Genomic DNA, 27082 nt, shown 5'->3' on the forward strand with positions numbered 1-27082 from the left:
TGAAAAGCCTTTGCATTGAGGTTAACCTGTGATCAAACATTTTGATTGTAGAATTACGCAAATGTCTGCTTTCCAAACACTTTAGCACTTGACAGAAGATCTTTTTAGTCTACAGAATATAAAAGACCCTCAATGCCAGTGTTGGACAAATTTTCACATAATGACAATGAAGATCCTTTATTTATTCATCATTTGTGGTATCAAATAGATTTAGCTCGATGTAATGTGGCCAATCTCACATCAGCTCGGTCTGCTCAGATGACCGTCACCTCCCGGCTCTTCCTCTTGATGCAGTCCAGGGTCACACTCCTGGTGCCACCTTTCCGCACCGCGTCTCCTAGCTGAGGCGACGCAGGAGAACCAAACGCGCACATGGACGGGAAAGTCGTCTCCCTCTGCTGCTGCTGCCTGGATTCACTGTACACTTCCCACGGAGATGTCTGCTGCTCTCCCTGATTTCGCTCTCTGTCTGCCTTGCCGACGGGAGGCCGGCCCCTGGACGGCTGCATGTCCTTGAGGAGCTCCAACAGTTCCCTCTTCTCCACCTCTGCTTCCGCCAGCTCCTGTCTCCTCAGACGCTCAGCCCCTAACAGGGCTCTCATGTCAGACATCAAACAGGCCAACTGTCCCTGAGAGGACAGGAAATAGCAGCGTATGTCAAGTGTTCACGGAGACGTTTCTGTGTCATGATATTTTAATGTTCTGGCCATTATTGATTCAAACTCACGGGAACTTAAACACGCGGGAAGGAACTGACAGCTCACCTTAAGCTCCTCCACCTCACTCTTCAGCTGCGACTCCTTCTGCACCATGTGTCTCCTCTGAGAGTCCAACCGTGACTCCATCTCTCGCCTCACCTCCTCCACCTTGCACATCATCTCCGCCCTGCCAAAAGTGTTGTGCGAGGCTCACTTTTCATCCAAAAACTTAATGCAACCTGCCGCAGCAGGAGTCAGAGCGTACCTCAGCATCTCCACCTCGATGCGCAGCTCTGCCACGCAGTTGTGCTGCGATTGGTTGGGCGATGGCAGCATGTGGCCGCAGCCTTTGGGACACTCCCTGCGGAAGTTACACTCCGAGAGATGAGCCTCCAGGCCTCGCCGCTCTACCTGCACAGGACAACCTGAGAGGGCAGCAGCACAGGACACAGATGGACCTTAAATGGGAAAAACCTGCGAGGAAACGCATGAAGGCGGCATCCCGAACCACAGCTCCACATACAAGAAAGGGGCGTGTTTCCGTGGGGACAGTTAAATCACACTGCAAAACAGTATCAGAAAATGGGGAAGTTGCTGTAAATTTTACAGTCACACCACAGTCGTGCAAAATTATGGCTCACTGACACAGCAGAGGACACTGCAAGCACACACTCCGTAAAAGCGCCTACCACAGTGGTAACACATGTACTCTCCACCTGCCAACAACAGGTCACATGTCACATTGTGAACACCGAGGCACGTACGTCTACGCACAGAGAAATAAATGCTCATTAAAGTGTAATGGAAAGAAGAGCTGGCGTGCTCTCTGTGTAAGGTATGTGGGAGTCCCCGTAGGTGCCTTACTTTGGGATGCATCCATGACAACAAAAACACCTGTTCCCACACGCACGTGTCTTGTTACACTCACAGTCTAAATAGTGATTACGTAATTACACAAATTGTTATAAAAGGGGAGCACTTTCTCACCCGTGTTAGAGCAGGACACAAAGGCAAACTCGCACTCGTCTTCATGGGCGTGCAGGTTCTCCAGGGAGCAGACCACCTCACAACCCTGTGCTGCATTCACACAGCGTATCTGCAACCGGGTCAGGTCATTCCGCATGTACCTGTCAGTGGCAAAAGTGAAAGAACACATTTGCAAGAAACTATCCAAAAGAAAGTCACGTGTAAATACACACAGAGGAACAAGTGGACAGACCTGTACAGAGGTTTGAGGCTGCTCACATCCAGGGGCAGCCTGTCCTCAGGACAGGAGCGGTGATAGACCAACCAGCTACTGATGCAGGAGCTGCAGAATGCGTGTTCACAGGGCGCCTGCAGGGGGCGCTCCAGCACATCTCGACACACGCAGCAGAGAAGCCCCTCGTTAACGTAGCCCACAAACCTCTCCAGATCGTAGCCCATCCTGCAGCAACAGTGTTTTAAAAAGAAATAATTAAAAAAAAAATCACTCTCTTTGAGTTTGACTCCTTACTCTCTTGTGAATTCCTTGGGCGTTATGCCAAAATAAATCACAAAGATCATTTGTTTTTTAAAGATTTTCTGGTCAAACTGATATTTCAACTGGTTGATTGTGGTTTCTCTGTTTTTGGCAAAGTGCGAATGCTTTTGAGTTTATAAGCATTAACACATAGTTAAAAGGATTAATAACTACCAAAAGAATGAATAAGGTCCTCAACAGCAACAATATAAGACAACAACCCTTTGTCATACCTGATAAGGTAACTTTAAAAGATCCAGCTCTTCCTTTTTTATCCCCTATTTGTAGTTTCTTTGACTGTGATGTTCAGTCCTCCCCAGGTTATCTTCTGTTATTCCTCAGCAGTTATAGTATTTCCCTCTCCATCCTCTTCCTCTTATGGTGCTCCAATAAAGGTAGAGATCTTCTTTTCATATCCTCCCCTACCTGGGGGATTGCGTATCCATGGAGAGGTATCCCACAACGACACCTGGGAACACTGACAGCCAGCTGTCGGTCGAGGTCAGTTGGGACCGGGCAGAATTACAAGAGAAGAAGCCCCGAGACTAAATTCAACAACAGAATGTTCTCCCTGCTGGATTCAAAGATTACTACTGTCCTTCAACTGCTGCGGTCTTTGTTAATGACACCCTATCCTTGGATTCCGAGTGTGTCTCTCACTTGATGTAGGATTTACGTGGATTACACTTTCTCCCTCCCTGATTGGATTACAGACTACACAACATCAGACAGCACAAACAGAAGTCAAAGAGCCATCCAAACCACTGGTTGCATGTTATTATTGACATGCTCCTTTAACATTTGTTTCTGCTAAATTTATTGACTTGAGAATTCAGGTACCAGAACTACTCTTATCAAAGACTGAATAATATAGCTTTGTTCATTGATAAAAACAAATAGTTTTGTTGGGGCTTTATCGCGGTTAATCTACTCCGAGTGTAAAGTAGAATTGGTGGAAAATGCATTACCTCTTGGAGTAATTTTTAAACTGAACAATCAAATTTCGCAAAAACTATTATTTACCTTTCTGCAGCTACTTTCTCCCCATGTCCATCTAAATTAGTTCGACAGTCTGAGGGGAGGGGGTCATACCGGAAGTTTTCCTGAGAGTGAGCTCAATTTGTATCACGAGAATTAGCATTTCGCTGTAATTTGAAGGGGCAGTAACCTGAAATCTGCTTTGGTGATACATATCAAACATACCCCATATGATTAAACCACGCCCATTGGTGGGGCTCAACCAATCAGGTTCGAATCATTCAGCGGGAGAAACGGAAGAACAGCGAGAACTTGTGAGGCAAGAAAAACAAGATTATCACAGAGAAATGAAACTAAATGACAGACTAAATCTGGCATAATTTGTGCTTTTAAATGTACCCGTCAACGTTGTAGTTCACTCGTTCAGGTATGGCGTGCTATAAAAAGTCACGGTATCGTTCTGAACGATTCCTTCAGATCAGCAATATTGGAGAGTTTGTGGTTTGTTGATGCGAGCTAGTTTGCTAAGCTAACCTGTCAGTACTTTCTGTGTTCGAGGGTCGCATATTTGGTTATAAGTGTCTGAAAATAGCTATTAAATTAAAAGTAACATTAAGAGTGACACGAAATAGATTGAAATGTATTTGTTACATTCGCTCAGATGTGATAAAGTTGTTCAAGTCGTTTTCAGCGTCATAAAGGTAATAAAAGGTTTTGAATCATAACTTTATTTGTACCAACAAATAGAAGCTTTAAAGTTGCACGGATGAACAGCCCACCATTCGTCTCTTTGACATTTAAAAAAAATGTTTCAGTAGGTTTTAATAAATGGTTATGATTAAAATGTTATGGCAGGTGACACTGGCTATTTATTAATCTGATTGTATATCTTGTATAACCATTTTCCAAAATATTATTTTAATTTTCCTTCAGGAAACAAAATGAGGCGTTCAGGAGCTCCCAGTCAGCTCTCAGGAAATGCAATGAAAAAGCCACGGTTTCTGCCCCCAGCATCATCCAGCTCTTATCCCTCGGCTGAACCCAAGCCCCTTACCCCCAAACCAAGTTTATGCAACACATTACAGAAGGTGAAGTACTGTCTCTATTTAACCTGGTATTTTTTTAAACGTTTTTCCCTAATGATGCATTATAATTTTTCTTTATGTGCTGAAGGTTCAGAGGAATCTCACAGCAGCAGCAGTTGTGTGTAACGTGGAGCGTGAAGTGCGGCCCAAAGCCGTCCGAGCTGCTCCAGTTCTGTCGAGGGCTCTGGCTCGGGTCCTCAATGCAACAGAAAGTAAAGAAAATGAGGCTGAAGAAGAACATTCTGACCATGACATGGGAGAGAGCCCAAAAGACACCAAACCATCAGGTACAATTCAGATTAGATGGTAGCTATGGCTGTTACAGGAATGCAAGATTTAACATATTTAGAGCTTACTGACACCTTATATTAAGAGGAATGTGAGGAGCTCTAACCAGTATTAATGGTGGGAAAATGCCTCACAATTTTTTTTTGAGTGTAACTACTATAATTCTTGTTATACTACAGTCTTTTCCACACTTAGTATCTCAAAAACAAAATGTGAACTAACACCAGATCTCTATGCAACAGTTAATATTGCCATCACTAAATCAGTTTATATATATATATATATATGTGTGTGTGTGGTGTGTGTGTGTGTGTGTGTGTGTGTGTATATATATATATAATATAGATATATATATATATATATATATAATCTGCTGCTACTGGTCTTTGTTAAAAATGAATTCAGAGATTCGAGATCACATTTTAATTGCAGTCATTAGAGCAACATTAGCATTTCCATCTTGAGTTCAGCCTTGTTCCAGCATAATGGGGACTGGAGTAGCAACTGTTTTGGTCTGGTTCCTAGAGGATATCGGGTCCAACACAGCTCACCAATCCAAATCTGAGGTTTATCATCAAATGGAACCGTAACAAGAACAGTTGCGTTTGGTTCGGCCTGCTTTGACAGCGGTGTGTGCGGCGGCCATGGGTATTTAGCTAATAATAACGCAGACGCGCGCCCTGTCTGGAGGTGGACGCGCGCAGAGCGCGGAGCAACAGCAGGTCCGGCATTATGTAAATGAGCGGGGTAGTGCCGCGGCGGCGCGGGCCGGGCCGAGCCGAGCCGAGCCAGCCTCCTCCCCCCTCCTGCCAGAGCAACTAGTGCCGCTGCTCTCCACCGCGGAGACACGCAGCGGCGCACCCGCAGCCTCGGGCGTGCGTCTGCACGTGACTTCAAGGCTTCACGTGCGCTAAAATCTGCGCTAATTTAACCCTCAATTGATCAACTGTGCCAACACGGCGCGCGCGCGCGCCCCACCCCCTTCATTTAGTAAAGCCCGCGCTAGATAACACGTCTCGTTCTTTTTAAAATAAATAAATAAATATGTGATTTGATTTATTGCAGACAATAAAAATCTATTTATTGACACGTGCGAGGGATTCATTCCCTCTTTTGGAGCAGCAGGATGTGGTCTCTGTGCTTGGTTTGGGTTTTAGAGAGACCGGGCTGTAAGTAGGTCGGGCTGGGTTTAAGCGGCTTAACTACGTCAGCCTAAGCTGGGAGGAATTCATCCGAAGCCCTCCGCGGTAGGCGGGGGCCTAAGCGAGGCTGGCCTAGTTAAGCCTGATTCTTATTGTGCACAGGACAGCCTGTTTTTTGTTTTGCAACGTAGCAGGGGGAGAACCAAGCAGTAGAGTATGAATCTGTGAGCACATTAGGCACAGCTTATGTGTGGCATAGGTGCAGGAGAAGAGAGGAAAATAAGAAATGACTTAGACCGGTGTTAGATTCAACATCGTGGACCAACTGAAGCCGGCTGCAGGGGGTTGGGAAGTGAGGAGCCACAGACTCAAGTGTGGTGACTGAAGGGCCTTAACCACAGAACATGCGCTAAGATGGCGTCCAACTCTACATTTCTCGCCAGCATGGTGGGTAAAGCTCGCTCTTCTAACTTCACCCTCTCCGAGAAGCTGGACCTGTTGAAGCTGGTCCGTCCTCACATCCGCATCCTGGAGGAGCACACCAATAAGCACGCGGTCATCGTGGACAAGAACAAATGTTGGGATACCGTGGCCGAGGAGTACAACGCCTTAGGAGGGGACAGACCCCTTCGTACTGCTCAAGGCCTCAGGACCCTCTACAAAAGACTAAAGGAGTCAGCCAAGCAGGAAGTGATGCAACGGAGACACGCCCAGCCCGAGTACAGGTCCAGCATCTCTGAGCCAACCAGGAGAATTATGGAGATGATCCCTCACTTGTTTCACAATGTGCCCATCCACGAGAAAGACCAGGCACTGTGCAGGTACGATGTGACAGGCTGAATATTGCAATTGATGTAGTTTTAGGGCCACAATGAATAATAATCCAGTAATTACTGCATGATGAGCGTTCCTAAGAATCTAAATTAGTTTTCCCGATTGTTTTTGTACTGATAGCTGAGGTAACTTTGCTGTTTTATGCTCAAACTCTAAAGAGTTTAAACTTTAAGGTTTATTCAGTTCCTATGTTCTCACTTACCAGTGTCCCTCATTAACTTTGTAGGTTAATATACAATAAACACAGCTCCTCCATCGAACATCCTGGCAGCAGCTCCTCTCTGGGTGGACTCCAGGATTACTCAGCAGCTGTTCCCTGTATCCCCCACGAGGTGGTCCAGCTGGACCCGGAAGAGGACGTTAAACCACCACCAGACCTCTCCATCCTTGCCACACATGCGGGGCCGGAGCTGGACAAAGGCCACGAGCAGGAAGTGGAGCAGGACTTGGGCAGCGTCCACGATTACGAGGCGTCGCTCTCTCCGACTCCCTCCTCCGTCAACGTCCCCTTCTTGACCTCGCCGCTCCCCTCGCGCCACGGCCTCTACCACGACGATATCTACCGCCACCGCGACCACGACAGGCTCCGGCCTCTGCACCTGGCCAAAGAGGAGCACGAGCTGGTGTTGGCCAATCACAGGAAGGTGGCGTTGTATCTGGAGGAGAAGCGAGAGGGCCTGAAGAGAAAACAAGAGCTGGAGGAGGAACTTTTACGAGCGAAGATCAAAGTGGAGAAGCTGAGGGCTGCGCGGCTGAGACACGGCCTGTCGATTCCTCTATAACACGCCTGCGTGGGAAAGGGAGGGACCTGTGAAATTTGAAGCGTTCCCTCACCAGTCTCACGTTTGAGGCAGAACGTTAGGGCTTCCTTTTGCAACAGAGTGCCTGGTAACCTGCTGAAAACCAGTTGGCGTATTACAGCCTGACAATAACTCGTGCGTCCATCCGTATTTGTGTCAGTAAATCTGTGTCTTCTGAGTCTGTTGAAAGCTATTATTGGTCTCTCATATTCACAAGTAGTAACAATATACACATTATAAAACCTCCGCTTTGGAAGGGAAAATTAATAGTAAATGTTTAACCCTGCAGGGATTTGTGTTTTTGTCAGTGTGATTATGAATAAACGCTAAACTGTGAGTCGGTAGTTTACAAGAATTTGTTCAAACAACGTGTAATAAACTCTCAAAGACCTTAACAGATGACGAAAATTCCTGTGCTGTGAGATACTGTGTTTGGTCACGTTTAGAGCTGTTCTAGAGTTCTGTTAGAGGTAAAAGTTCTTTTTGTTACTGCAACGTTGATTGTATTGTAATGTAAATACCTGTTGTCATTGTCTTCTATGGATCATATGTTAATTGTTTTTTATAAAAGACTGAGATGTGTAGTCTGTTAATCTTGTCTTCATTCCATATATTGTAATCATCCTCTTGCTGTTTCAACCTCTCGGTCTTCTTTCTTCTTAATTAGTTGTTTTTAATATGGGATGGCTGATCACCCTGTTATGACGTCTAAACTTTGGCCAACAGCGACCCCTACTGGCCAGCTCTCTGACTCATTTGCATCTGTCTCAATCAGGATTGAAGTCTGACCCTGAGTTGACCTGTGAGTCTCCTGGTGTCTCACAGCCTTCAGTGGGGTCCACACATGTGACTGCTGGCACAGATCCTGGCTGCACTCAGGAGGTCGCACGTTACTTCAGTGTGATGTGGTGCAAGGCCAGTAAGAAGAAACATAAGCGCTGGGAAGGTGACGCGGTGCTGATCACGAGAGGACGCGCGGCCACGCTGAAGGACATGGAGGGCAAAGACATCGGAAAAGGTGAGGAGAAACGGCCTCTGCAGCTGTGAACGGAGCATTAATGATGTCACGATGAAGATAAATGTCGGGTGCTTTGCATTTAGGGAGCGGATATAAAGTGTCCGTTCTGGCGTCGCTGTGTGACGGGGACACACTTATGATCGGAGGGAAGGAGGTGGAGGTGATGGGAGTCATTTCTCAAGAGGACTTTGCCAGGGGACGATGTTTCCAGGATTTCCAGGTGGAGAAATCGGAGCCACCGCCCTCCAGTGCTGGTCGCTTGCTGTCCAAACCTTTCTGCCCTCCAACATTACTGGGGGGGGGTCATTCAGGATCCAGACCCGAGGAGGAGGAGACCTGCAAATCTCGCCACGACCCCATGGCTCCAGGTTCCCGCACTTTTTGCACGTTTTCTCATTTATTGCCTAAATGTCAAACGTTTCCCCAGTAAATGCGTTAATCGTGCACTTTTGTCAGGTGCACTTGTGATGCCCCGCCCCTCTTCTAACCACCAGTGGAGTCACAATAAGTCGGGGCTTCCTGTGGTTGATGTGGTGGTCGACCCTCACGTGAATGTTCACCTGCGTCCACACCAGAGAGAAGGCCTGATCTTTCTCTATGAGTGTGTCATGGGGATGAGGTAAGAGAGCTTTCATCCTGTAACTTTACCATTTGGAGAATTCAACTTTAGTCTGCGCTGTGTTTTATTCTGCGCCTCAGGGCTGCTGGCGGTTCTGGAGCCATTCTGGCCGACGAGATGGGTCTGGGAAAGACTCTCCAGAGTGTTGCACTGTCCTGGACTTTGCTTAAACAAGGACCATACGGGGGGAAACCAGTGGTGAAGCGTGTCCTCGTGGTCACCCCTGGCAGCCTCGTGCAGAACTGGGGGAGAGAGTTTAATAAGTGGCTGGGCCGCGAGCGGATCCAGGTTTTCACTGTGGATCAGGTGAGATTTGAATTTAGCCCCACAGCCTCGTTGATAATGAAGAAATGGAAGAATTCTGTTCTGTGTCTGGTGAGGTTTATTCTTAGATTTCATTCCTCGGTCACTTCTTTGAGTCGATCTTCTTTGTCGCTGTGCGTAGGACCACAGGGTAGAACACTTTGTATTGTCGCCTCTCCACAGCGTTCTGGTCATCAGCTATGAAATGCTCCTGCGCTGCCTGGATCAGGTACATTTGCTTGACGTTCCGATGTCTGTCCCTTAACTTTACAACAACTTTTATCATGCTCTGGTGGTTCCAGGTGCAGAAAGTGGAGTTCGGCCTCATCATCTGCGACGAGGGCCACAGATTGAAGAACAGCAGCATCAAGACGTCTTCAGCTCTCAACAGCCTGAGCTGCAGCCGCAGAGTAATTCTGACAGGTGCCCTTGATGCCAAACATTAGGCCGGAATGACTTGCAGAGGTTTTAACAGCAACTATCTGGGTTTCAAAGGCACCCCGGTACAAAATGACCTGCAGGAGTTCTACGCCATCATTGAGTTTGTTAACCCGGGGATTCTCGGGTCATCCACTGCGTATAGGAAGGTGTACGAAGAGCCTATTCTACGCTCCAGGCAGCCCTCTTGTACAGAGGTACCGCTCCAGAACATCTGCCCCGCTGTCATTTGTAGTACAAATGTTCACTTGTTGGTTTCGCCCACAGGAGGAGCGAGTTTTAGGAGAGGAGCGAGCGGCAGAGCTCTCTCGTCTGACTGGCATGTTTATCCTGAGGCGCACGCAGGAGATAATCAACCGCTACCTGCCTCCCCGGCTCGACTGGACGCTGTTCTGCGCGCCCTCCCCTCTGCAGCTGGAGCTGTACAAGCATCTCCTCTGCCACAGAGTCTTCAGATCTTGCCTTCAGGCCACCACACAAACTCACACCCACTTGGCCTGCATCACTGCCCTGAAAAAGCTGTGTAACCACCCCGTCCTGCTGTATTCCACCGTCCAGGTTCAGAAACGATTCATCGTGCAAAGTAGTCGTTTGCTGACAGTTTGGGCTACACATCATGGGTTGTTTGTTGTTTGTTTCACAGGAAAGAACAGATAATGGATCAGAAGAAGGATCATTCTATGAAGGGCTGGCAGAGCTCTTCCCAGGATCCTACTCTTCAGGTGAACTCACTACTGCGGACTCTGGAAAACTCATGGTTCTCTCAGACCTGCTGGGCGCCATCAGACGACTCAGCCCATCAGACAGGTGCGTACGTATCCGACAGTACTTTGGACACCAGAGATTGTTGGACAAAAGCAACAACTTGATGATCCTTTTCGGCAACTTAATTCCTTCCTCCAGGGTGGTCGTGGTGTCCAACTACACTAAGACCCTCGATTTGCTCGAAGACTTGTGCGTCGCTATGGGTTACACCTTCTGCCGTCTTGACGGACACACGCCCACTGGCCAGAGGCAGCGGCTGGTCGACAGTTTTAACAGCGCCTATTCTCAGAACTTCTTGTTCTTGCTCAGCTCAAAAGCAGGCGGAGTGGGCCTGAATCTGGTGGGGGCTTCCCACCTGGTGTTGTATGATATTGACTGGAATCCAGCAAATGACATACAGGTGAAACACCTTCGCTTACTGATTTGTCTCGCATGCTTGCGTATATTCTGGGTGGTTTGCGTGAGGTTCTGCTGAAATGTGGTCTTGTGTAAAGGCTGAATGTGCTTCTCCAGCAGAGGGCGCTGTGTCCTCCTGCTGTCAGCGCTTTCATTTTAGCCCTTCTCTCTTGTTGAAAGGCCATGGCTCGAGTATGGAGAGATGGACAGAAAAAGACGGTGCACATCTATCGTCTCCTCACGGCAGGTCAGACAACACAATGCTCAGCATGTCCTGAGGGCTGAGCGATACACACACACGCACATATGAAGAATACATGATCATATATTTATGATCATATTTAACAACCGTGCAGTTTTTAGATCGGATTAGGACAAATGACGCCCTTTAATTTAGTTAATATGCAGAATCACTATGATTAACGTTTGAGCGTTATCAGGCTCCTGACGGTGATGCGCTGGTCCCTCACAGGGACTATTGAGGAGCGCGTGTTCCAAAGACAGGTGTCCAAACAAGGGCTCTCCGGGACCGTGGTTGACCTGGGCAAGGGGGCAGAGCACGCCACCTTCTCCACCAATGAGCTGCGAGATCTTTTTAGCCTAACAGACACGCCATGTTTAACGCACGACCTGCTCGGCTGCAGCTGCAGCGTGGATGGTTCAGCCATAGGTGGGCTTTTTAATGCTCTCTGACAAGAAAATTACCAGCATTTAAATAGACCTCTGAGACTATTCATTTTCTCCTTTTCATAAGTTCCAGCAGAAGAAGAGCAGCAGGTCTCTGACAGGCCCTGCCAGCTCGGTCGCCCTGGCGACCGCGGAGGGATGACTCAGAAACATCTCAGCATGTCAGAGCTGATGCAGTGGAGACATTTTTCTGGTGACACACACACCTTCTCAGATCCATACCTGGACCACGCACGACACCACATCACCTTCGCTTTCCAGACCACCATCTCCAACGGGGCGCAGGACTAAAGGCCTCAGATTACCTGAAGCGCACCTACACATACACTTTTACATGTTTATATTTAGCAACAACACCGCCGTCTATGTATTAAACTAAAGGAATCTGTAAATAAAAGACATCCTGAAGAAGCGTGCGTATTAAATGTTTGTTGTCACAGAGCCTAGCATCGGAGAGGATGTCTCTATGAGCATCAGTGGACAATAATGTGGTTTTTTTCTTCCCTACCTGAAAACCTCAAAGTGGGCCATCAAAATCAGAACCATCTGATAGCAGACGGAAGAGAAAAAGGTCAGTGGGTTGATGTTTTGTCATAAAATGCCACATTTCATACATCTCACCTGATCTAGACAAAGTGACCTGTTGAATCATCGCTTTTTTCTTCTGTAATATTCTGACCTGCTCCCTTTGTGATGATACACAAAGCTGCTGCGTGGGCGTTACACCGTCGTGCGTGCGGCTTGTTTTTTGTGTTATTAAACGGTGCACACCCTTTGACATAAACGGGGTAATCGGTGTTTCTTGCACGATGGAGAGTTGCGCAAGTGGTGAGCCGATTTCTTATTTAACCAACGCGTATCCGGGCTGTTGAGTGCTCTCTATAAAACTCTGCTGCCTATAGCCATGTGTGACATGTTGGAGGCAGCGTGGTGATGATGCAGACACCTGCTGTGTCTCAGGCTTTAAACCGTTAGTCCCACACACACGGTTCCATCTCGCGGTCTTAAGTTTGCCAGTGTTTACGCCGCTGATTTACGTCAAATTATGTATTGGAGCAGACATTTCTGGAGAGTGGGATCACGTTGCCGTGGTATTGCTTTAAGTAATGTCATTCGGTATGTATGCTCATCCATTTCATTGATGCTGAAGGATTAAACCTGTAATCATTATTCAAATCAGTCAATTTTGGCTCCATCCAAACTTTAGGTCCAGCTCAGACGCTTATGTTGGGGGAAGAAAACAAAACATACTGTCTCTTCACCACCGGAGAGAATTTAAGTCCACATAAGGACACTGGCTCGTGCCCAGACAGAGCCAGTGGTGGCATAGCAACGATCTCCCCAGCAACTCCCCCAGCCCTGGCCCGGCTCCGCCGCTGTGACGATACTGTTCCCTAATTCCGCCCGATCACATGTTGTCTTGCATTACTTTGACGTCGGCGCTGTACACGTGTCAGACCGCTGTCACCCCTCCGAGCAGGAAATTGATCCAAACAACTTCTCGGAGGCCATGTGCTGGTCCGTGCATGTGCTGATGTTTGCCCGCCTCTGTAATGCTCTTACCGGCCTCGTTGCCAGTCCCCGCTTTAATCTGCGCCTTCCAGCCCGACGGCTCAAACACCTGGCACTGAATGAATGGCTCTGTCCACCACGGCAGGATAGAGACGCTTTTATTTCATTCAGAAGCCGCTGGGCAGATTGTAAGATTATTCCCCCTGATGCCAGATCCCTGGCAGACGCAGGGAGCGTACTGCTGAGGCTGGATGCAAAGGCCACTGCTTTTATCTCTGTGAAATCCCAGTGTTTCATTCATCGGGTCCAGAAAGTACATTCAAGCTTTTGCATTGTGCATCTGCTGTTGCACTAAATTACAGTGAGTTTCTCACAGTTGTTGGGCACAAATCTGACCCCTGATCTGAAATTGTTATAGCGATTGAGACTTAAAGAGATTGACTCATCGTGATATATATATAAATATATACATATTTTTTTTGCCTCTTTAAACAGAGTGAACGGAATCTGGGGACTTGGATGCCATCAGCTAAACTGTCTCAGCATATTTTTAACAACAGTGTGGTCATTTAGCCCCGATATTAAGAGAAATCGATGAGATGGAAAGCCTAAAACCTTCTACAGTTTACACCCAAATATGGCTTCAGATAATGTACATGTGCTAAAAGAGCGGGTCACCAGCAGTCATCAGTATGTTCCGGCTAATCTTCAGTATAGTTGTACTACCCCCCCATCCATCCATCCATCCATCCATCCATCCATCATCCATCTACAGTATCTATCTATGGCCCCGTTCCAGCACTTAACAGGGATTTGTCCAGTCATCTGTCAAGCTGATCGGCTCAGCACTGTAATACACAGCAGTGGGTCCTGTGGATGGGGTCAGAACCGAAGCAAGTTCCCCAACACAACAGCTGAAAAAGCATAATCCCACAATCAGCGTAATAACTCGCAGCTCAAAGTGCTGTCTCAAAGGGAAATCTGATGTTTACAAGTCCACAAGCCCGTGGCGGTTGATGCGAGGCCCCTGAGGGCCTCCGTGGACGCTGTGGATCATTCACAAATACCAGCCAGCTATTTGTCCAACCCCTCAACAGAACTCTAAAGTCACAAAGCCAATCGGGAATCATGGGAATCCACCACAACGCTCTCTATAACTGTCAATAAAATAACACCAGTCGATCCTCACATGGCTAATGGCCCTTCTGTGTGAAACTACAAGGTTTGATTATTGATACCCCACCCTAGAGAACAGCTGTTGGGGGATGGTTGGATTATTATCACTTGTTAATAATCAATCCGATAAAATCACTTGTTTATCTGCAGAATTTGGTGTCGCGCGTTTATATGTTTCTGCGCTTTCATCCGGGCAGTAAAGTGTCAGAAGAGTTAACGCTCCAGCACGTCGCTGCTGGCATCACGGATGCTCCACTTGTGTGTGACTCCCCCTCCCGTCCTCGGCATATAAAGCCGAGGGAACCCCGCTCAGAGAGGCTGGGATTACAGACAGACGGCGGCGGCGGCGCAAAACATCTGGGGAAAAGTCGCTCCGGGATTTAAACAGCTGTTTCTGCGATGCGCGTCTTTCCGACTTTCTACAGAGTCAATAGTTGTCTTTTCATATCAAAATCTGCAGCCGAGTGCAGATTATGAACAAATTTGTGAGTTAATCTCAGCATCACCCGCTCCGAAGCTCTCAGAAGGTGTGAAATCCGCTTTTACGCAAAACATCGAATCTTTTAAACTCCACTTTTCGTGCCGTTTCCCCGCTGATAAAAGTGGGTGAATCAGTCTATCGGGTTTAAGCCCGTCGCTTAGTCCAACTCATCGATTGTCTCCGGGATGCTGTCCAGCGTGCGACGGCACAGCCTCCGCCTGCAGAGCGAGCTCCACCGCTGGAGCATCTGCGACCCCGGCAGCCACCACATCACCGACGGCTTCCTGACCCGCGTCCCCGCCTGCATCTCCCGATCCAAGTCCTGCAACAGCTCCGCGGGGGAGTCGGACGGAAGTCGCGGGAGCTGGTCCTCCTCCGATTCGGTCATCTCCACCGACTCCTCCGGGGACCCGGCGGACCCCGGGAGTCCGTACCGTGTGGTGCTGCTGGGGGCCAGCGGGGTCGGGAAGACGGCCTTCGCCAGCATCTTCGGCGGAGCCGCGGACAGCATGGAGAGCGACGACTGCGAGCTGTGTGCAGGTGAAGCCACTTTTCCAATAGCATCACAACACCAACGGCGTAGATACAGTGTTTAAACATAAAAGGAATTAAAGTAATATATTTATCAGCCACTAGTCTTCAGTCAGTACGCTAGAAAATCATTTAATGCTAAAATTACACCCTCTTAAGTTTCCTGTTTTGGGTTGAGTGTTTAGATGTGTTTCCTTTCTGAACAAATCCTTTAAATTGATGTGTTTCCATAAAAGTATAAAATCCCTTTTTTTTTAACATCAGATGAAGTGTGTGAGAGGGAGATTGAAGTGGACGGGGAGCCTGCGACTGTGAGTCTGCTGGACACGTGGGACGTGGAGGTGAGATGGTGCATCGGCCGGCCGAGGCGCGACCCCGGCGCCGACGCTTCCGCCTGACTCTGCTTTCTCTTGGTGCAGACTGACAGCGAATGGGCCCGGGAGCACTTCCTGCAGACGGCCGATGCCTTCCTGCTCCTCTACTCCGTCACCGACCGGGCCTCCTTCCTGCGCGCCTCGGAGCTCCGGATAACCCTGCGCCGCTTCCGCCCCGCCCACCGCACTCCCATCATCCTGGTGGGAAACAAATGTGACCTCGTGCGACGGAGGGAGGTGTCAGTCAGCGGTGAGGCGACGCGGTCCGCGTCCGATCGATGCGCTCGGCGTGACTTTCGCCTGTCTCCTCACGTGCGATTTGCTCTTTTCCCGTCCCAGAGGGCCGCGCCTGCGCCGCCGTGTTCGACTGCAAGTTTATCGAAACCTCCGCCGCCATGCAGCACAACGTCTGGGAGGCGTTCCACGGCATCGTGAGACAGCTGCGTCTGCGCCGAGACCCGAAGGAGGTCAACAAGCGGCGGAAGCGGCGCAGCTGTAAAGCGCGGCGAGAGAGCATTCCCACCAAGGCCCGGCGGCTCCTGGACAAGATGATGGCGAAGAAAAACCCCAGCGTGGCCTTCTGGCTGAAGTCAAAGTCCTGCCACGATCTGTCCGTGCTGTAGACGTCTGACGCTCCTGATGCTCGTATTCACTAAAAGTCCTGGGGACCAGGACAGGTGGACAGAATCTGCTGGGGAAGGGGAGGCCGGATGTGGGACGGGTCAAACCCATCCAGCCTCCACGCCGCCAGGAGTGGTTGTAAGATTTCTGAGTGCGCGGACTCAGTTCTTTGACGCGAGAGACATTTTCAGTCCCGGTGTCACCTGACGGACGCCGAGGGGACGCGATTCCAGCCATGACCTTGACCTTTTCTCTCTCTTCTACCGTCTCTCCTGCCAAATGTCTTGTTTCATCCCCGAGTGCTGAACTTGCCGCCCGTAAACCACTGACGATCGTTGTTTGTACGTTTATTTATAATGTGTTTTTCCACTGGAGGTCGGCAACTTGATGTTTTGTTACTTGCACTGCTGAAATAAATGTGATCTGCGTAAGAAAACAAAACAACAAATCTCTCGTCTGTCATCTCGGCCTCATGAATTAGTGACTCAGCACTGACACAAAGGAGTTATAAAACCAGGCTTTGACAGCTGAGCTGACAAAAGATGACTCATGCTTGATAATAAACCTGAACTTTTGGACAAATTGCTGTTTTCGTGACCCCCCACCGTGGTGTCGGTCGCAGGGGGACTGATCAGAACTGAGCATCACGCCTGAAGTCCGTTCGCACTCGTGTCACAATGGAGCAGCCCGGGCAGATGGTGTCGGAGCACGTTGGCCCCGGTATCTGCCAGGCTGCCCCCACAGCGCGTCCAGGCAGATTCACGGACAGACGCGTTACATAATGGCGCCGCTTCCCTTTGAATAGGCGGGTTCGTCCTTTCGCACCTCACTCACAAGTTCTGCTTCAATATCGGATCTGCGCTGACTCACACGCAGATTTCCCCCCCCTGTCATTTGCAGATTCATTTAAATCGCGGCCTTGTTTCCAAGCAGATTTCTGAGCTCTCCAGTGAGAGAGTGGCGCAGATGGGGGGGGAACATTTGGATCGAACCGCTGACGCCCATCGTGATTATAAACAGGCCGATTCTGTGTTTTACGGTCACACTTCAGGCCTCCGAAGGGCTCGTTTATCACGGTGAGGGTAGCTGAGACGTTCCTGTGCTTCTCCTGAAGCGACCATGGCGGAGGCTGGAGCCTGTCCCAGTGGGTCAGAGGTGGGGGGGTTACGCCCTGGACAAGTCACCAGTTCATCCCAGTAACCTACTGTAGAGACACCCTAGTTACCCCCCCCCCCCCACCACCACCACCAATTGTGTGTCTTTGGACTGAAGCAACGTCTCGTCGGGCTCGTCTGTTGGTCATTATCAGTCAACTGACGAGCCGACAGGAAGCAGCACGGAGGCGCGCTGGTCAAAGTCTGAGGAGATACACGGATTATTCTGTACAAATCGCTTGCACTTTACACCCCGTCGAGGTTAAAAACTTTTGCAAATACTGTTAAAAATTTACACACCCAGGCTCTGACGCTGTGAACCTGATGCATTCGTCTTTTCTGGGACTGTAATAAAGCAACCTGACCATAAACCAAAGGCATTTAATCATAACGAGCCATATGAAAGTCATCAATAACGGCTCCAATGTCATTCTCTTCTTCTCTTCTCTTTCTCCCCTTCAGTCATTGGCCGCGCCGCCATGAGGGCAGGGTGATCAGGCAATCATTAGATCGCCATAAACTGTTAAAGTTCTACCACCTCACAGCACTTCTCAGTGACTCAATCGACCTCAGCAAGGTAAGAGTCTCCCGCTGCTCAAGTCCGATTTTCTCGGGTTGTCGGGACTTTTTGGACCAGCTGTCAGGTCAGTTACTGGGACAGGACCTGCCGCTTCTGAGTACCGGGCTGTTTCAGTGTTAAAGTCGTTGACGTTATCTGATCCTGACCCGACTTTGGCCTTTTGCTGAAGGCGTTAGCTTCCTGATCTGTGTGTGAGTTTGGCTGTGACCTGTACTGGAAAATGAGTTCCTGCATAACAGTAGCGGAAAACTTGTTTCTTTTTCTCACATTTTACATTCCCATTCTTGTAACTGCATCCAAAGGAGCCTTCAATTTGCTTTTACTGTCTAAATCCTTGTTTTTCATGACTCTTCTACTCCTCTGACATCAGTCCAGCTGTTGTTTATTAAATATCTGACATCTTTTTCCTCGATAAAAGTCCTTTAAAAACTGTGTTTCATGCATGTAAATTGACCCAGTGGCTTGATAAAAGAGCGAGTGAGATCTAGGTGAGGATAAAAATGAATGGGAGCGTTTAAAGGTATGCAGTCAGGGCGTGTAGGCAGGAAACGTAAGGTCGCCACTCAATGTCACCTTCACTTTGACGGGCCAGCCGACTGGACCTCATTTCTACGATCCGAGCCTTTTAACTCGGACGTGATCATTTGCTAACACATTCACGTGTATTTAGACGTTCATAATTTCAGCAAAACCTTTACAGGTCGTTGTTATGGGCAACGATACCTCAAAGACAAATCGATATCTTAGAATATCTCAGGTCACTGAGGTCAGGTGTGGACTTTTTAGGGGGATAAAGAGGCCCGACTTTCAGTTTCTGTAGTTTGCAGGAGATTTATCTGCACGCGTAGGTGGGGCTCTCCTTCAAAGCAATAAATGCCTGGTTCACCTTAAAGAATTAAGCAGGAAGTTTGCATGTTCTTGGTGAACTCTTGTCCTTGAATCAGTAACTGATTGCACTGAGAAGGTAGAGAAGCTGTTTCTGCACCATGAGTGTGAATCTAAAAAGGATTAATATGGATTCTTTAGCTTTACATAATATTAAAGATCATTAAGGTCTCTGACCCCTCCTCCTCCACCATTTTCTCCCCCCAGACCGAGATTATGTCGCCCGTGCTGCATCTGTTTCTGCTGCCGCTCCTCTTCTGTATTGTGAGTACTCCACCCATAAAACTTCCTGTATAAAGAAAAGGTCAAATCAAAAACGACTCCATAGAGAAGTTTCTGCACGAAAAAGTTGGACTTCTTAACCGAGACCGGAAGTGCAGGATGAGGCTCAACGGAGCATTAGTCATTCATGCTTAGACTTTGCACTTCTTCGGGTAGGATGTCCGGCTCCTTCGGGGTTTGGTTGGTGGTTCAATAAATAACTGGGCTGTAAATGCCTCTCGGTGCCAGACTCAGTTCAGCCTGGAGCGAAAGCACGAACAAGTCAAATGTGGAGTGCGAGGTGGTTTTTTTATACTCATTCAGCGACGTGTGACCTCTGTGTGTGATCCGATAGGCTGGTGGGGAGGAACTGGATGAAAAGAAGGGCCCGTTTACGGACACACACCTGGATGTGGCAGAGGGGACGCCGGTGCCTTATCCTCTATATCAGGTATTGTGCTGGGATCAGGTCTTTTTATTATATTTACTTGCATCTCTGAATTAATACGTTTGCATGTGGGTCTCCCTTCTTCCCTCCCAAGTTTCTGGTGACAAATCCTGTTGATAGGTTCAGGATTAGCGCTGAAGGTGGGGGAGAATTTAGGATTTCCAGTGATGGGTGGCTGTACCTGGAAAGGCCTCTGGACTGGTCGCGTGAGGACCACTATGTGATGATGGTAGTGCGGCTTCTGTCAATTACAAGCACAGATTCGCAGCTTTGCAGAGGTGACAGTTGCGATTGTCTCCAGATCGAGGCGCTGCACGAGGACACGGTCGTCGACGGGCCGATTTCCGTGACCGTCAATGTGTTGGACATCAACAACAACGCTCCGTACTTCAACCAGAGCGTTTACACCGCTTGGGTCAGAGAAAAAAGCCCTGCAGGTATGTTTGATTGGTGGATTTGGCACAAAGATGTTGACCTGATTATAGCAAGAGCTAGCTTCATGTTCTTGTTCATCCCAGGTTCACCAGTTAGCCGTGTTTTTGCCATGGATCAGGACGACCCCACGTCCCCCAACGCTGACCTGTACTACAGCCTGGTCAGCCAGATCCCCAACAAACAAAACGTCGCCTTCTTCCAGATCAACCACCAGACTGGGGAGATCTCCACCACAGAGCAAGGTGATCACTTTGGCACACACGAGAGGAACCCAGACGCTGGCGGACACGACTGTTTCTGCCCACTGTGTCTGTAATCTGTCCATCTCTGCCTGTAATCTGGCAGTATAGCACTGCTGTAAATCCAGATTACACGGCTCATCGTGTGCTAAAGATTAAAGTCAGATTGCCTGAACGTGATGTTAGCGTTGATTGCTCGGACCATGAAGAAGTTGACATCTGGGAGAGACGTTTCTCATGCAGCTTTGAGATGGCAAAGACGCCACTGTAATGGTTCTAATCCTGCGTTGTGGTCTCTATCACAGGAGAGGAGATGTTAAAGGCCAGAGAGGGAATCCAGTTCAACAGAGGCGAAGAGAAAACCGTCGAAACTCTGAGGAACAAGTTTAACAGCTACTGTCCAGTGCAGAACGTCCCGTATGACCAGAACCCCTTCTACACCTGCGTGGAGAGAGCAGGTCGGTCACCTCCGCCCAGCCGCCGCGTTGGTCGGCTTGATTGTGAGAAGAATTACTTAAAAGAAAAGACACGATGGGGATTTTGGCGAAACCATGCAGGAATACTTTAAATCTTTTGAATTTACTTTCGAATTGAGCTCAGCAGTTGCTCTGAAATTGCACCTGGAACTGTTATAAAAGTCAGCCTCCACCCACTGACCAGATAATGAGCATTATCACATGGATCCTGACGTGATAGTAAAACTAAAAGTCAAAGCTACAACAGCACCTGTGCTACTAATGGTGTCTTACTGCCACCTCTGACAGGCTGTGGATGTTAGTCCACAGCGTCAGTGCTGCCCCAGCGTCAGTGCTGCAAACGCGACAGACTCTAAACATTTATATTCTCTGGAGCAAGAAGAGCTCCTTCTACAGTTCTCAGGTTCACGTTTTCTCGAGCAACACTCCTGAAAACGTGCTGCACTTTTTTCTCTGAGACTGTTTTAATTAGAACATAATCAGCAGCTCGGTGATGTGGATCCTTGGAAAAGAGCAGGTGTTCAAGATAGATAGAAAGAGTAACAAACTACAAAAAAAGGATTAATCTGAATTCTTTTTTAACTGAAGCTTGCAAGCAAACCTTTGTTTTTTTATTAGTTGCTAAGAGTCAAAAGTGCCTCCAGCACTTAGTGTTGGTGATTTATTTGTGTTAATGGATTCAGTCATGGAGGGTTTGAATTCTACGACTGGACCAAGAAACTGTCTTTTAGTGACTCCACAACGCGGCTGCAGCCCTCATTTTCTTCTGTGGTGTCAGAATTGAGGAGGAGGAACGTGGACCCCTTGAGCGACCCAGACTACACCCTGATGGTGCGAGTTCAGGACCTCGGAGGAATGTCGGACACGGCGCTGAGTGGCAACGCCAGGGTGCAGATTGTTGTGCAGGAGAACCTGTGGGTCAACCCCGGACCCGTCTTTGTGAGGGAGCACATGACGGCAACGTATCCCGTGGTCATCACCAAGGTAACGCGCATGTCAGCTACGACAGGTGGAGACCGGAACCGTCACACGCCCACTTTTCTCTCGACCAGGTTCAATCCAACGAGGCGGGAGCCATCTACACGCTGACGCAAAAAGAGCGGGAGCTGAAATTCCCCTTTCAGATCACAGAGGATGGAGAGATACAGCTGACAGAGGAACTGGACAGAGAGGACAAGAACATGGTCAGTGGAGGCCTGGAGCCCTCTTCAGCCCTCTTCCATCAGAAATCAGCATTTTCCCCCCTGAAATTTGTCTTGTGAATGAAAAAACCTGCAATGTTGGAACTCAACGTAAACTGAACGCGTGTCAATTTTCTTCCAGTACATCCTTGTAGTGCAGGCGACCGATCCCCATGGCAACAATGTAGATCCACCCATGGAGATCGTAATACTAGTAGAGGATGTGAACGATAATGCACCACAGTGTGAACACGAAGAGAGCATATTTGAGGTGCAGGAGCAAGAGCCTATAGGTAAACTCTGTGTGTGTGTGTGTGTGTGTGTGCGTGTGTGTGTGTGTGTGTGTGTGTGTGTGTGTGTGTTTTATTATGTCTCGTCAGTCAATTAATCAGTTTCTATTTACATTTTCCACTTTTCAACATCCAAAGTGGAGGACACATTGCCAGGGGCTCTGGAGGATTCGGAGGAAATTCTGATTAAATATTGGGGATTGAAGAGGTCACAGGTCATTTGCAGCAACTAAACGTGAATTTTAGAGCTGCTATAGTTTGAACTTTGACCCCAGGACTGACAGTAGTGGAGCTCTGTTAAGTTGACCAAAGCTGAACAAGTCCTGGCAGATAATCACGCTGCCATTGGTGGCCTTAAAAACCAACAGTGGTATCTTAACATCTACCCTGAAACGTGAGCCTGCAGAGATCTGAACATTCATGACTTCGCATGACATGAGTCTAAGTTTAGGAACATTTTGTGGGGTATTTTATAAAACCTCGATAAAGCTGCTGTTCCTGTTCCAGGCAGTATGGTGGGACAGCTGCTGGTCCACGATGCCGATGAAGAGGGGACACTGAACGCTCAGCTGAACTACACCATTTTGTCACAGCATCCAGATACCTCACCCAAATCCTTCTCCATCGACACCACGTCTGGAAATATTCAGGCCCTGCGCATTCTGCAGAGGACAGAGCAGAAGCTGTACAGCCTGAAGGTCAGAGTCAGTGACCCAGGTAAGACCCCGCTGCGCACTGATGTGGCACACCTCAGGGCCTGGCTCTGGCTCACGCATCCTCTGCTCCTCGTTGCAGATTTCAGCGTGGACTGTAACGTCCTCATCAAGGTCATTGACGTCAACAACGAGCTGCCTGTGTTTGAGAAGGCCGATGTAAGCACGTGGAGCACATGTCTGTGCTGTCTCTTCTTCCTTTCTTACTGTACTTAATGGTGTGTGTGTGTGTGTGTGTGTGTGCAGTACGGCTCTCACACCGTGGCAGAAGATGCTCCTGTGGGACACACACTGCTGACCATCACAGCAACAGACAATGACGAGCCAGACAGCGGCAGCTCCACCATATATTTCAACATCTCCTCCGGCAACGACGACGGATTTTTCACCGTGGAAACCAACGGTAGCGGCGTGGGACACGTGGTCATAGCTAAGGTAAATGTATGAAGCTATAAAATAAAGAGAGATACACAGAGATGCTGATTTCTAACATGGTTGCGGTCTCCCGGCAGCCCCTGGACTTTGAGGTTTCTCCCAGCCTCCGGCTCCAGATTGATGCTCGGAACCCAGAGCCCCTCATGAAGGGTCTGGAGTACGGCAGCAAGTCCTCAGCCTTCGTCTTGGTGTCCCTCACCGACGTGGATGAGGTGCCGGAGTTCAGCTCGCACGTCCTGGACGTGACTGTCCCGGAAAACATCACCAAGGGATCAGTGCTGCTGACGGTGGAAGCAGCAGATCCAGAGGGCAAAGAGATCAGGTAGAGCTGAGAGTGTTGCATATTTAGGACATATTCTAATAACTTATAGCGGGTTTTACTGTATCTTTCCTGCTTTCAGGCCCATAATTGTCCCTCTGAGGTTTCTGAGGCTTTTGTTTCATTTCCTGCACATAAACGTTCTGCCAACTGGGTCCAACAAATGTCTTTCTTTGTGTGTGTTTGCAAGATTAGTGCCTGTTTAATAGATGACGAAAACGACATCTACGCTCTGAAAATAGACAAACCCAAACACGCCACATTTTAGCTGCCACGGCTCGAGTGTGTGTGCTCCACCGCCGGCTTTGTTTTTAACATCGCTGCTGTCACTTCGGGTCATCGCCCGTCACGTGTCCCTTAAATAGAGCATTGATTTGTTTAAACTACAGTTATTTTCCCCTGAGCTCCAGTTCGGGGCCCCTCAGTAGCATGGATGTGTCTGATATCTGATTTGTGTGTGTGTGTGTGTGTGGGGCTGCAGTTTCAAACTGGACGGTGACACTTGGGGCTGGCTGGAGATCGATGCTGCCACAGGAGAGATCAGAACTAAAGGCGAGCTGGACAGAGAGACTGTCGAGACCTTCGAAGTCACTGTGACGGCATTTGAGAAGGGTGAGATGATGGAAGTAGTAACTCGGAAGCAAGAAAGAGCGCACTTTTTTAAAAACATTGTTCCCTTTCCCTCTTTTCAAGACAACCCAACGATGTCTTCCGAGCGCGTCGTCAACGTGAGGCTGCTGGACGTGAACGACAACTTCCCCAAACTGGTGGAGAGCAAGGTCTTCATCTGCGTGAAGAAACCGGAACCTGTGGTCCTCACGGCCACAGACAAAGACAACGCCCCCTTCTCTCAGCCCTTCACCTTCTCCCTGGCCAACGGCAGGAAGTCTCCCAACTGGGAGCTGACCAGCATTGACGGTACGGAAGCCAACACGTGAAAAAGAAACTGAAACAAATACATCACAAGAGCAGGTGCAAAATTATTGTGGGACTCTTTTGTCTTGCAGGTTCAACAGCTCAACTGACGCTGAAGAAAATTCCAATCTCAGACTTGACCATCACGCTCCCCATTACCATTAAAGACCACGCCGGGCTGGGAGTCACACAAGGGTTGTCAGGTAGTCTGTCCCAGCAGCCACTGGGCGAGGGCCCAGCGTGACGCAGTTCACACCCACACAACACATAAACCTTTTAATGCTAACCGTAGCTAACCCGTGTAGCCTCTGCTATTCCTCCAACAGCACTTTTCCTTGCATCAAAGAAAAACAAAACCTAAAACTTGGTGAAAACTGTCCTCTGCTTGTTCCCTCTCGAACCCAGTGAGGGTTTGCAACTGCACAGAGCTGGGCTACTGTTACATGGCGCCCGAGAGCCGTGGCTACATGGGAATGGGGCCCACCGTCGGCATCCTCGTTGGCATTCTGTTATTCTGCGGTAAGGCCGACGCCGTCGCGTTGGAGACGCTCCGGTCTGGAATCGGGAGGCTGACTCGTCTCTGTCCCGTTGCAGGTGTTCTGTTCGTCATCGTCATCAAACGCATTAAGAAAGGGAAGAAAAAGCAGGACGCCGCCGCAGCTGACGAAGAGACGAAGGTCATACTGTAGACGCAGGCACCCGCAATTGATGCGACCTGTTTTTTGTATTGTTCCAGAGGGTTGAGCCTGATTAACAAGTGCATGTTTAATGAAGCTGTTATGTGGACTTGTGCTAATTGTACCTTTATCAAACTTTGGCTTAATTTATTTAAATCTTTCTTGCAGTCATGGGTTGTTTTATGGGGCTTTTTTTTTCACCTCACATGATTGATGATTTTTTTTTGGGGGGGGGGGGGGTTGTTTGTTTGTTTGTGTATTGTGAGCTTGTTAGCTCATTTCCCCTCCATGCTTTTAAACAGCTCGCTAACAGCAGTGGCACAGACGTAAAATCTATTTCAGGAACAAAAACAAGAGTTTTCAGTCCTTGCACCTATTTCATGATGTCAAATTACACCCCGACAGTCTGTTTCATTAAAAGAACACTGGAAACTATTTTGGTGCTCCGTATTTTCAGGACACGTGTGGTGCTGTAGGAGACGCAAGTCTTCAGATTTCTGAGGTTCATTGTGTTGCTGCAGTTCTCCCTCCCTCCCCACGGTTGCTGAGGCTGAGTCATTTCTGAAACAGTGGGAGACGGGCAGCAGATTGTTAATGGTGCTCAGACTAGAATGGCGTGATTGTCGGCTTTTTAGGACGCACAATGGAAAAGCTGCACCATTAAAAGAACGACTCAGACAGGCCTGTGTGAGACTGAGTGTGCTCACCACGTGCTGCCACCACGATTCGTCACTCACCTGTTGGGGGGGGTCTTTTTGCATGTGCATGTGTGACGGGACGTGGTTGCGCTGTTGAACTGAGAGCGGTGCCAGATAAGTTGAAGCAGAGGACTGAGCCGCGACCTCCTCACCCCTCAAGGATTCAACGTGGAGCTCCGGCGGTGTTTATATCTGCACACTCTCCTCGCCTGTATCCCGGCAACCTATTCCACAACAACAGCACACACGGAGCGGCGAGCTAGTGGCCAAACTGAGGGATATAAGAGGGAAAGACAGGCAGAGTAAACTGAGATGATCTCTGGAAACCGAAAGTCACCATCACCCCTGTTAGTCATGGCAGACGTCCTAATACAGACACGGAGCATAAATTACACTATTTGTGCACTTTAGTGTCGCAGAGTTGTACAATATATCCCAGAGCTGTAACATCATTAAACAAAACGAAGAAACACAGCAGATAAATGGCAGTGACGATCCTGGAGCATTAAAACTTGAAAAGGATTTTGGGTAATGAGGTTCTATTTTAACCATGACGGTTAATAAACCACCCAGTTTCTTTTTGAGACGATTAAAATCCAATATAAAGGCAACAATGTTGTTTTGTTGTGTTTGCTCCCATTGTTCAAGAGCTGAACTCAAAGAGACAAAAGGCCCAGTTCTCTAAAGTATTGTTCACAAATGTTCCTAAATGTGTGTCAGCGAGCTGACATAACCCAGTCAGCTCACAGCTGTGACATTTCCAGGTGATGGTATTGGCAACGATCTCAGGTGCGTTTTATTGACGCCATCCTGAGGCCCATTGTTGCTCATTCATCCACCCCCATCACCTGATGCTAATGCCCGGCCCCATGTTGCCAGGATCTGCACACAATTCCTGGAAAACCTCCCGGTACTTGCACGGACATGTCAGCCCGAGCGTCATTGCTCTGGATCGAGGTGCACGAGGGCGTGCTCCAGTTCCCCCGGTTCAGGTTCAGACATTGAGAGATCAACAGCGTCACCATCGTGATCTAGACCCCACTCCTTATTCTACCGGAGGTCACGTGATAAACTGTCCCTGCAGTGGAAATATTGTCCCGCTGCAATATTGTCCGGGATTACACATCCG

General features: G+C 48.6%; 5 protein-coding genes across 7 annotated transcripts; 4 read left to right on the plus strand and 1 right to left on the minus strand.

Moving 5' to 3' along the window:
- Positions 1–161: 161 nt before the first annotated feature.
- Positions 162–3367, minus strand: rnf41l (ring finger protein 41, like). Of its 2 annotated transcripts, XM_057044638.1 has the most exons (8): positions 3223–3367; positions 2433–2688; positions 1918–2124; positions 1686–1825; positions 1388–1414; positions 964–1123; positions 765–885; positions 162–629 (listed from the first exon to the last, which is right to left on the minus strand). In XM_057044638.1, the coding sequence occupies exons 3-8, from the start codon at positions 2121–2123 to the stop codon at positions 255–257; spliced, it is 1029 nt and encodes a 342-aa protein (XP_056900618.1). In that variant the 5' UTR covers position 2124; positions 2433–2688; positions 3223–3367; the 3' UTR covers positions 162–254. The 2 variants fall into 2 exon arrangements, with proteins under 2 accessions (XP_056900618.1, XP_056900619.1); XM_057044639.1 differs by lacking the exon at positions 1388–1414 and having other exon boundaries at positions 2433–2913; positions 3223–3352.
- Positions 3368–3450: 83 nt separating this feature from the next.
- rad54b (RAD54 homolog B) lies at positions 3451–11963 on the plus strand. The gene is made up of 16 exons (XM_057044631.1): positions 3451–3604; positions 4111–4265; positions 4351–4549; positions 8102–8344; positions 8428–8712; positions 8801–8963; positions 9044–9269; positions 9409–9495; positions 9569–9689; positions 9762–9901; positions 9972–10262; positions 10348–10511; positions 10608–10869; positions 11046–11112; positions 11338–11535; positions 11620–11963. The coding sequence occupies exons 2-16, from the start codon at positions 4119–4121 to the stop codon at positions 11841–11843; spliced, it is 2817 nt and encodes a 938-aa protein (XP_056900611.1). The 5' UTR covers positions 3451–3604; positions 4111–4118; the 3' UTR covers positions 11844–11963.
- Positions 4960–7910, plus strand: LOC130532203 (fibrinogen silencer-binding protein). The gene is made up of 2 exons (XM_057044640.1): positions 4960–6513; positions 6753–7910. Exons 1-2 carry the CDS (start codon positions 6107–6109, stop codon positions 7306–7308), a joined length of 963 nt encoding a protein of 320 aa, XP_056900620.1. The 5' UTR covers positions 4960–6106; the 3' UTR covers positions 7309–7910.
- Positions 11964–12806: 843 nt separating the features above from the next.
- Positions 12807–16695, plus strand: gem (GTP binding protein overexpressed in skeletal muscle). The gene is made up of 4 exons (XM_057044642.1): positions 12807–15261; positions 15517–15593; positions 15672–15876; positions 15966–16695. Exons 1-4 carry the CDS (start codon positions 14907–14909, stop codon positions 16247–16249), a joined length of 921 nt encoding a protein of 306 aa, XP_056900622.1. The 5' UTR covers positions 12807–14906; the 3' UTR covers positions 16250–16695.
- A 1205-nt stretch (positions 16696–17900) lies between these two features.
- Positions 17901–26567, plus strand: cdh17 (cadherin 17, LI cadherin (liver-intestine)). 2 transcript variants are annotated; one of them, XM_057046248.1, is made up of 19 exons: positions 17901–17978; positions 19074–19130; positions 19483–19578; positions 19670–19804; positions 19877–20012; positions 20094–20252; positions 20555–20707; positions 21504–21709; positions 21778–21909; positions 22049–22199; positions 22704–22913; positions 22992–23068; positions 23156–23344; positions 23422–23666; positions 24145–24275; positions 24357–24581; positions 24671–24781; positions 24984–25097; positions 25173–26567. In XM_057046248.1, exons 2-19 carry the CDS (start codon positions 19083–19085, stop codon positions 25265–25267), a joined length of 2613 nt encoding a protein of 870 aa, XP_056902228.1. In that variant the 5' UTR covers positions 17901–17978; positions 19074–19082; the 3' UTR covers positions 25268–26567. The 2 variants fall into 2 exon arrangements, with proteins under 2 accessions (XP_056902228.1, XP_056902226.1); XM_057046246.1 differs by having other exon boundaries at positions 17957–18045.
- The last annotated feature ends 515 nt before the right edge of the window (positions 26568–27082 follow it).

The sequence above is a fragment of the Takifugu flavidus genome, chromosome 10 (genome assembly GCF_003711565.1).
Source record: "Takifugu flavidus isolate HTHZ2018 chromosome 10, ASM371156v2, whole genome shotgun sequence".
Taxonomy (NCBI): domain Eukaryota; kingdom Metazoa; phylum Chordata; class Actinopteri; order Tetraodontiformes; family Tetraodontidae; genus Takifugu; species Takifugu flavidus.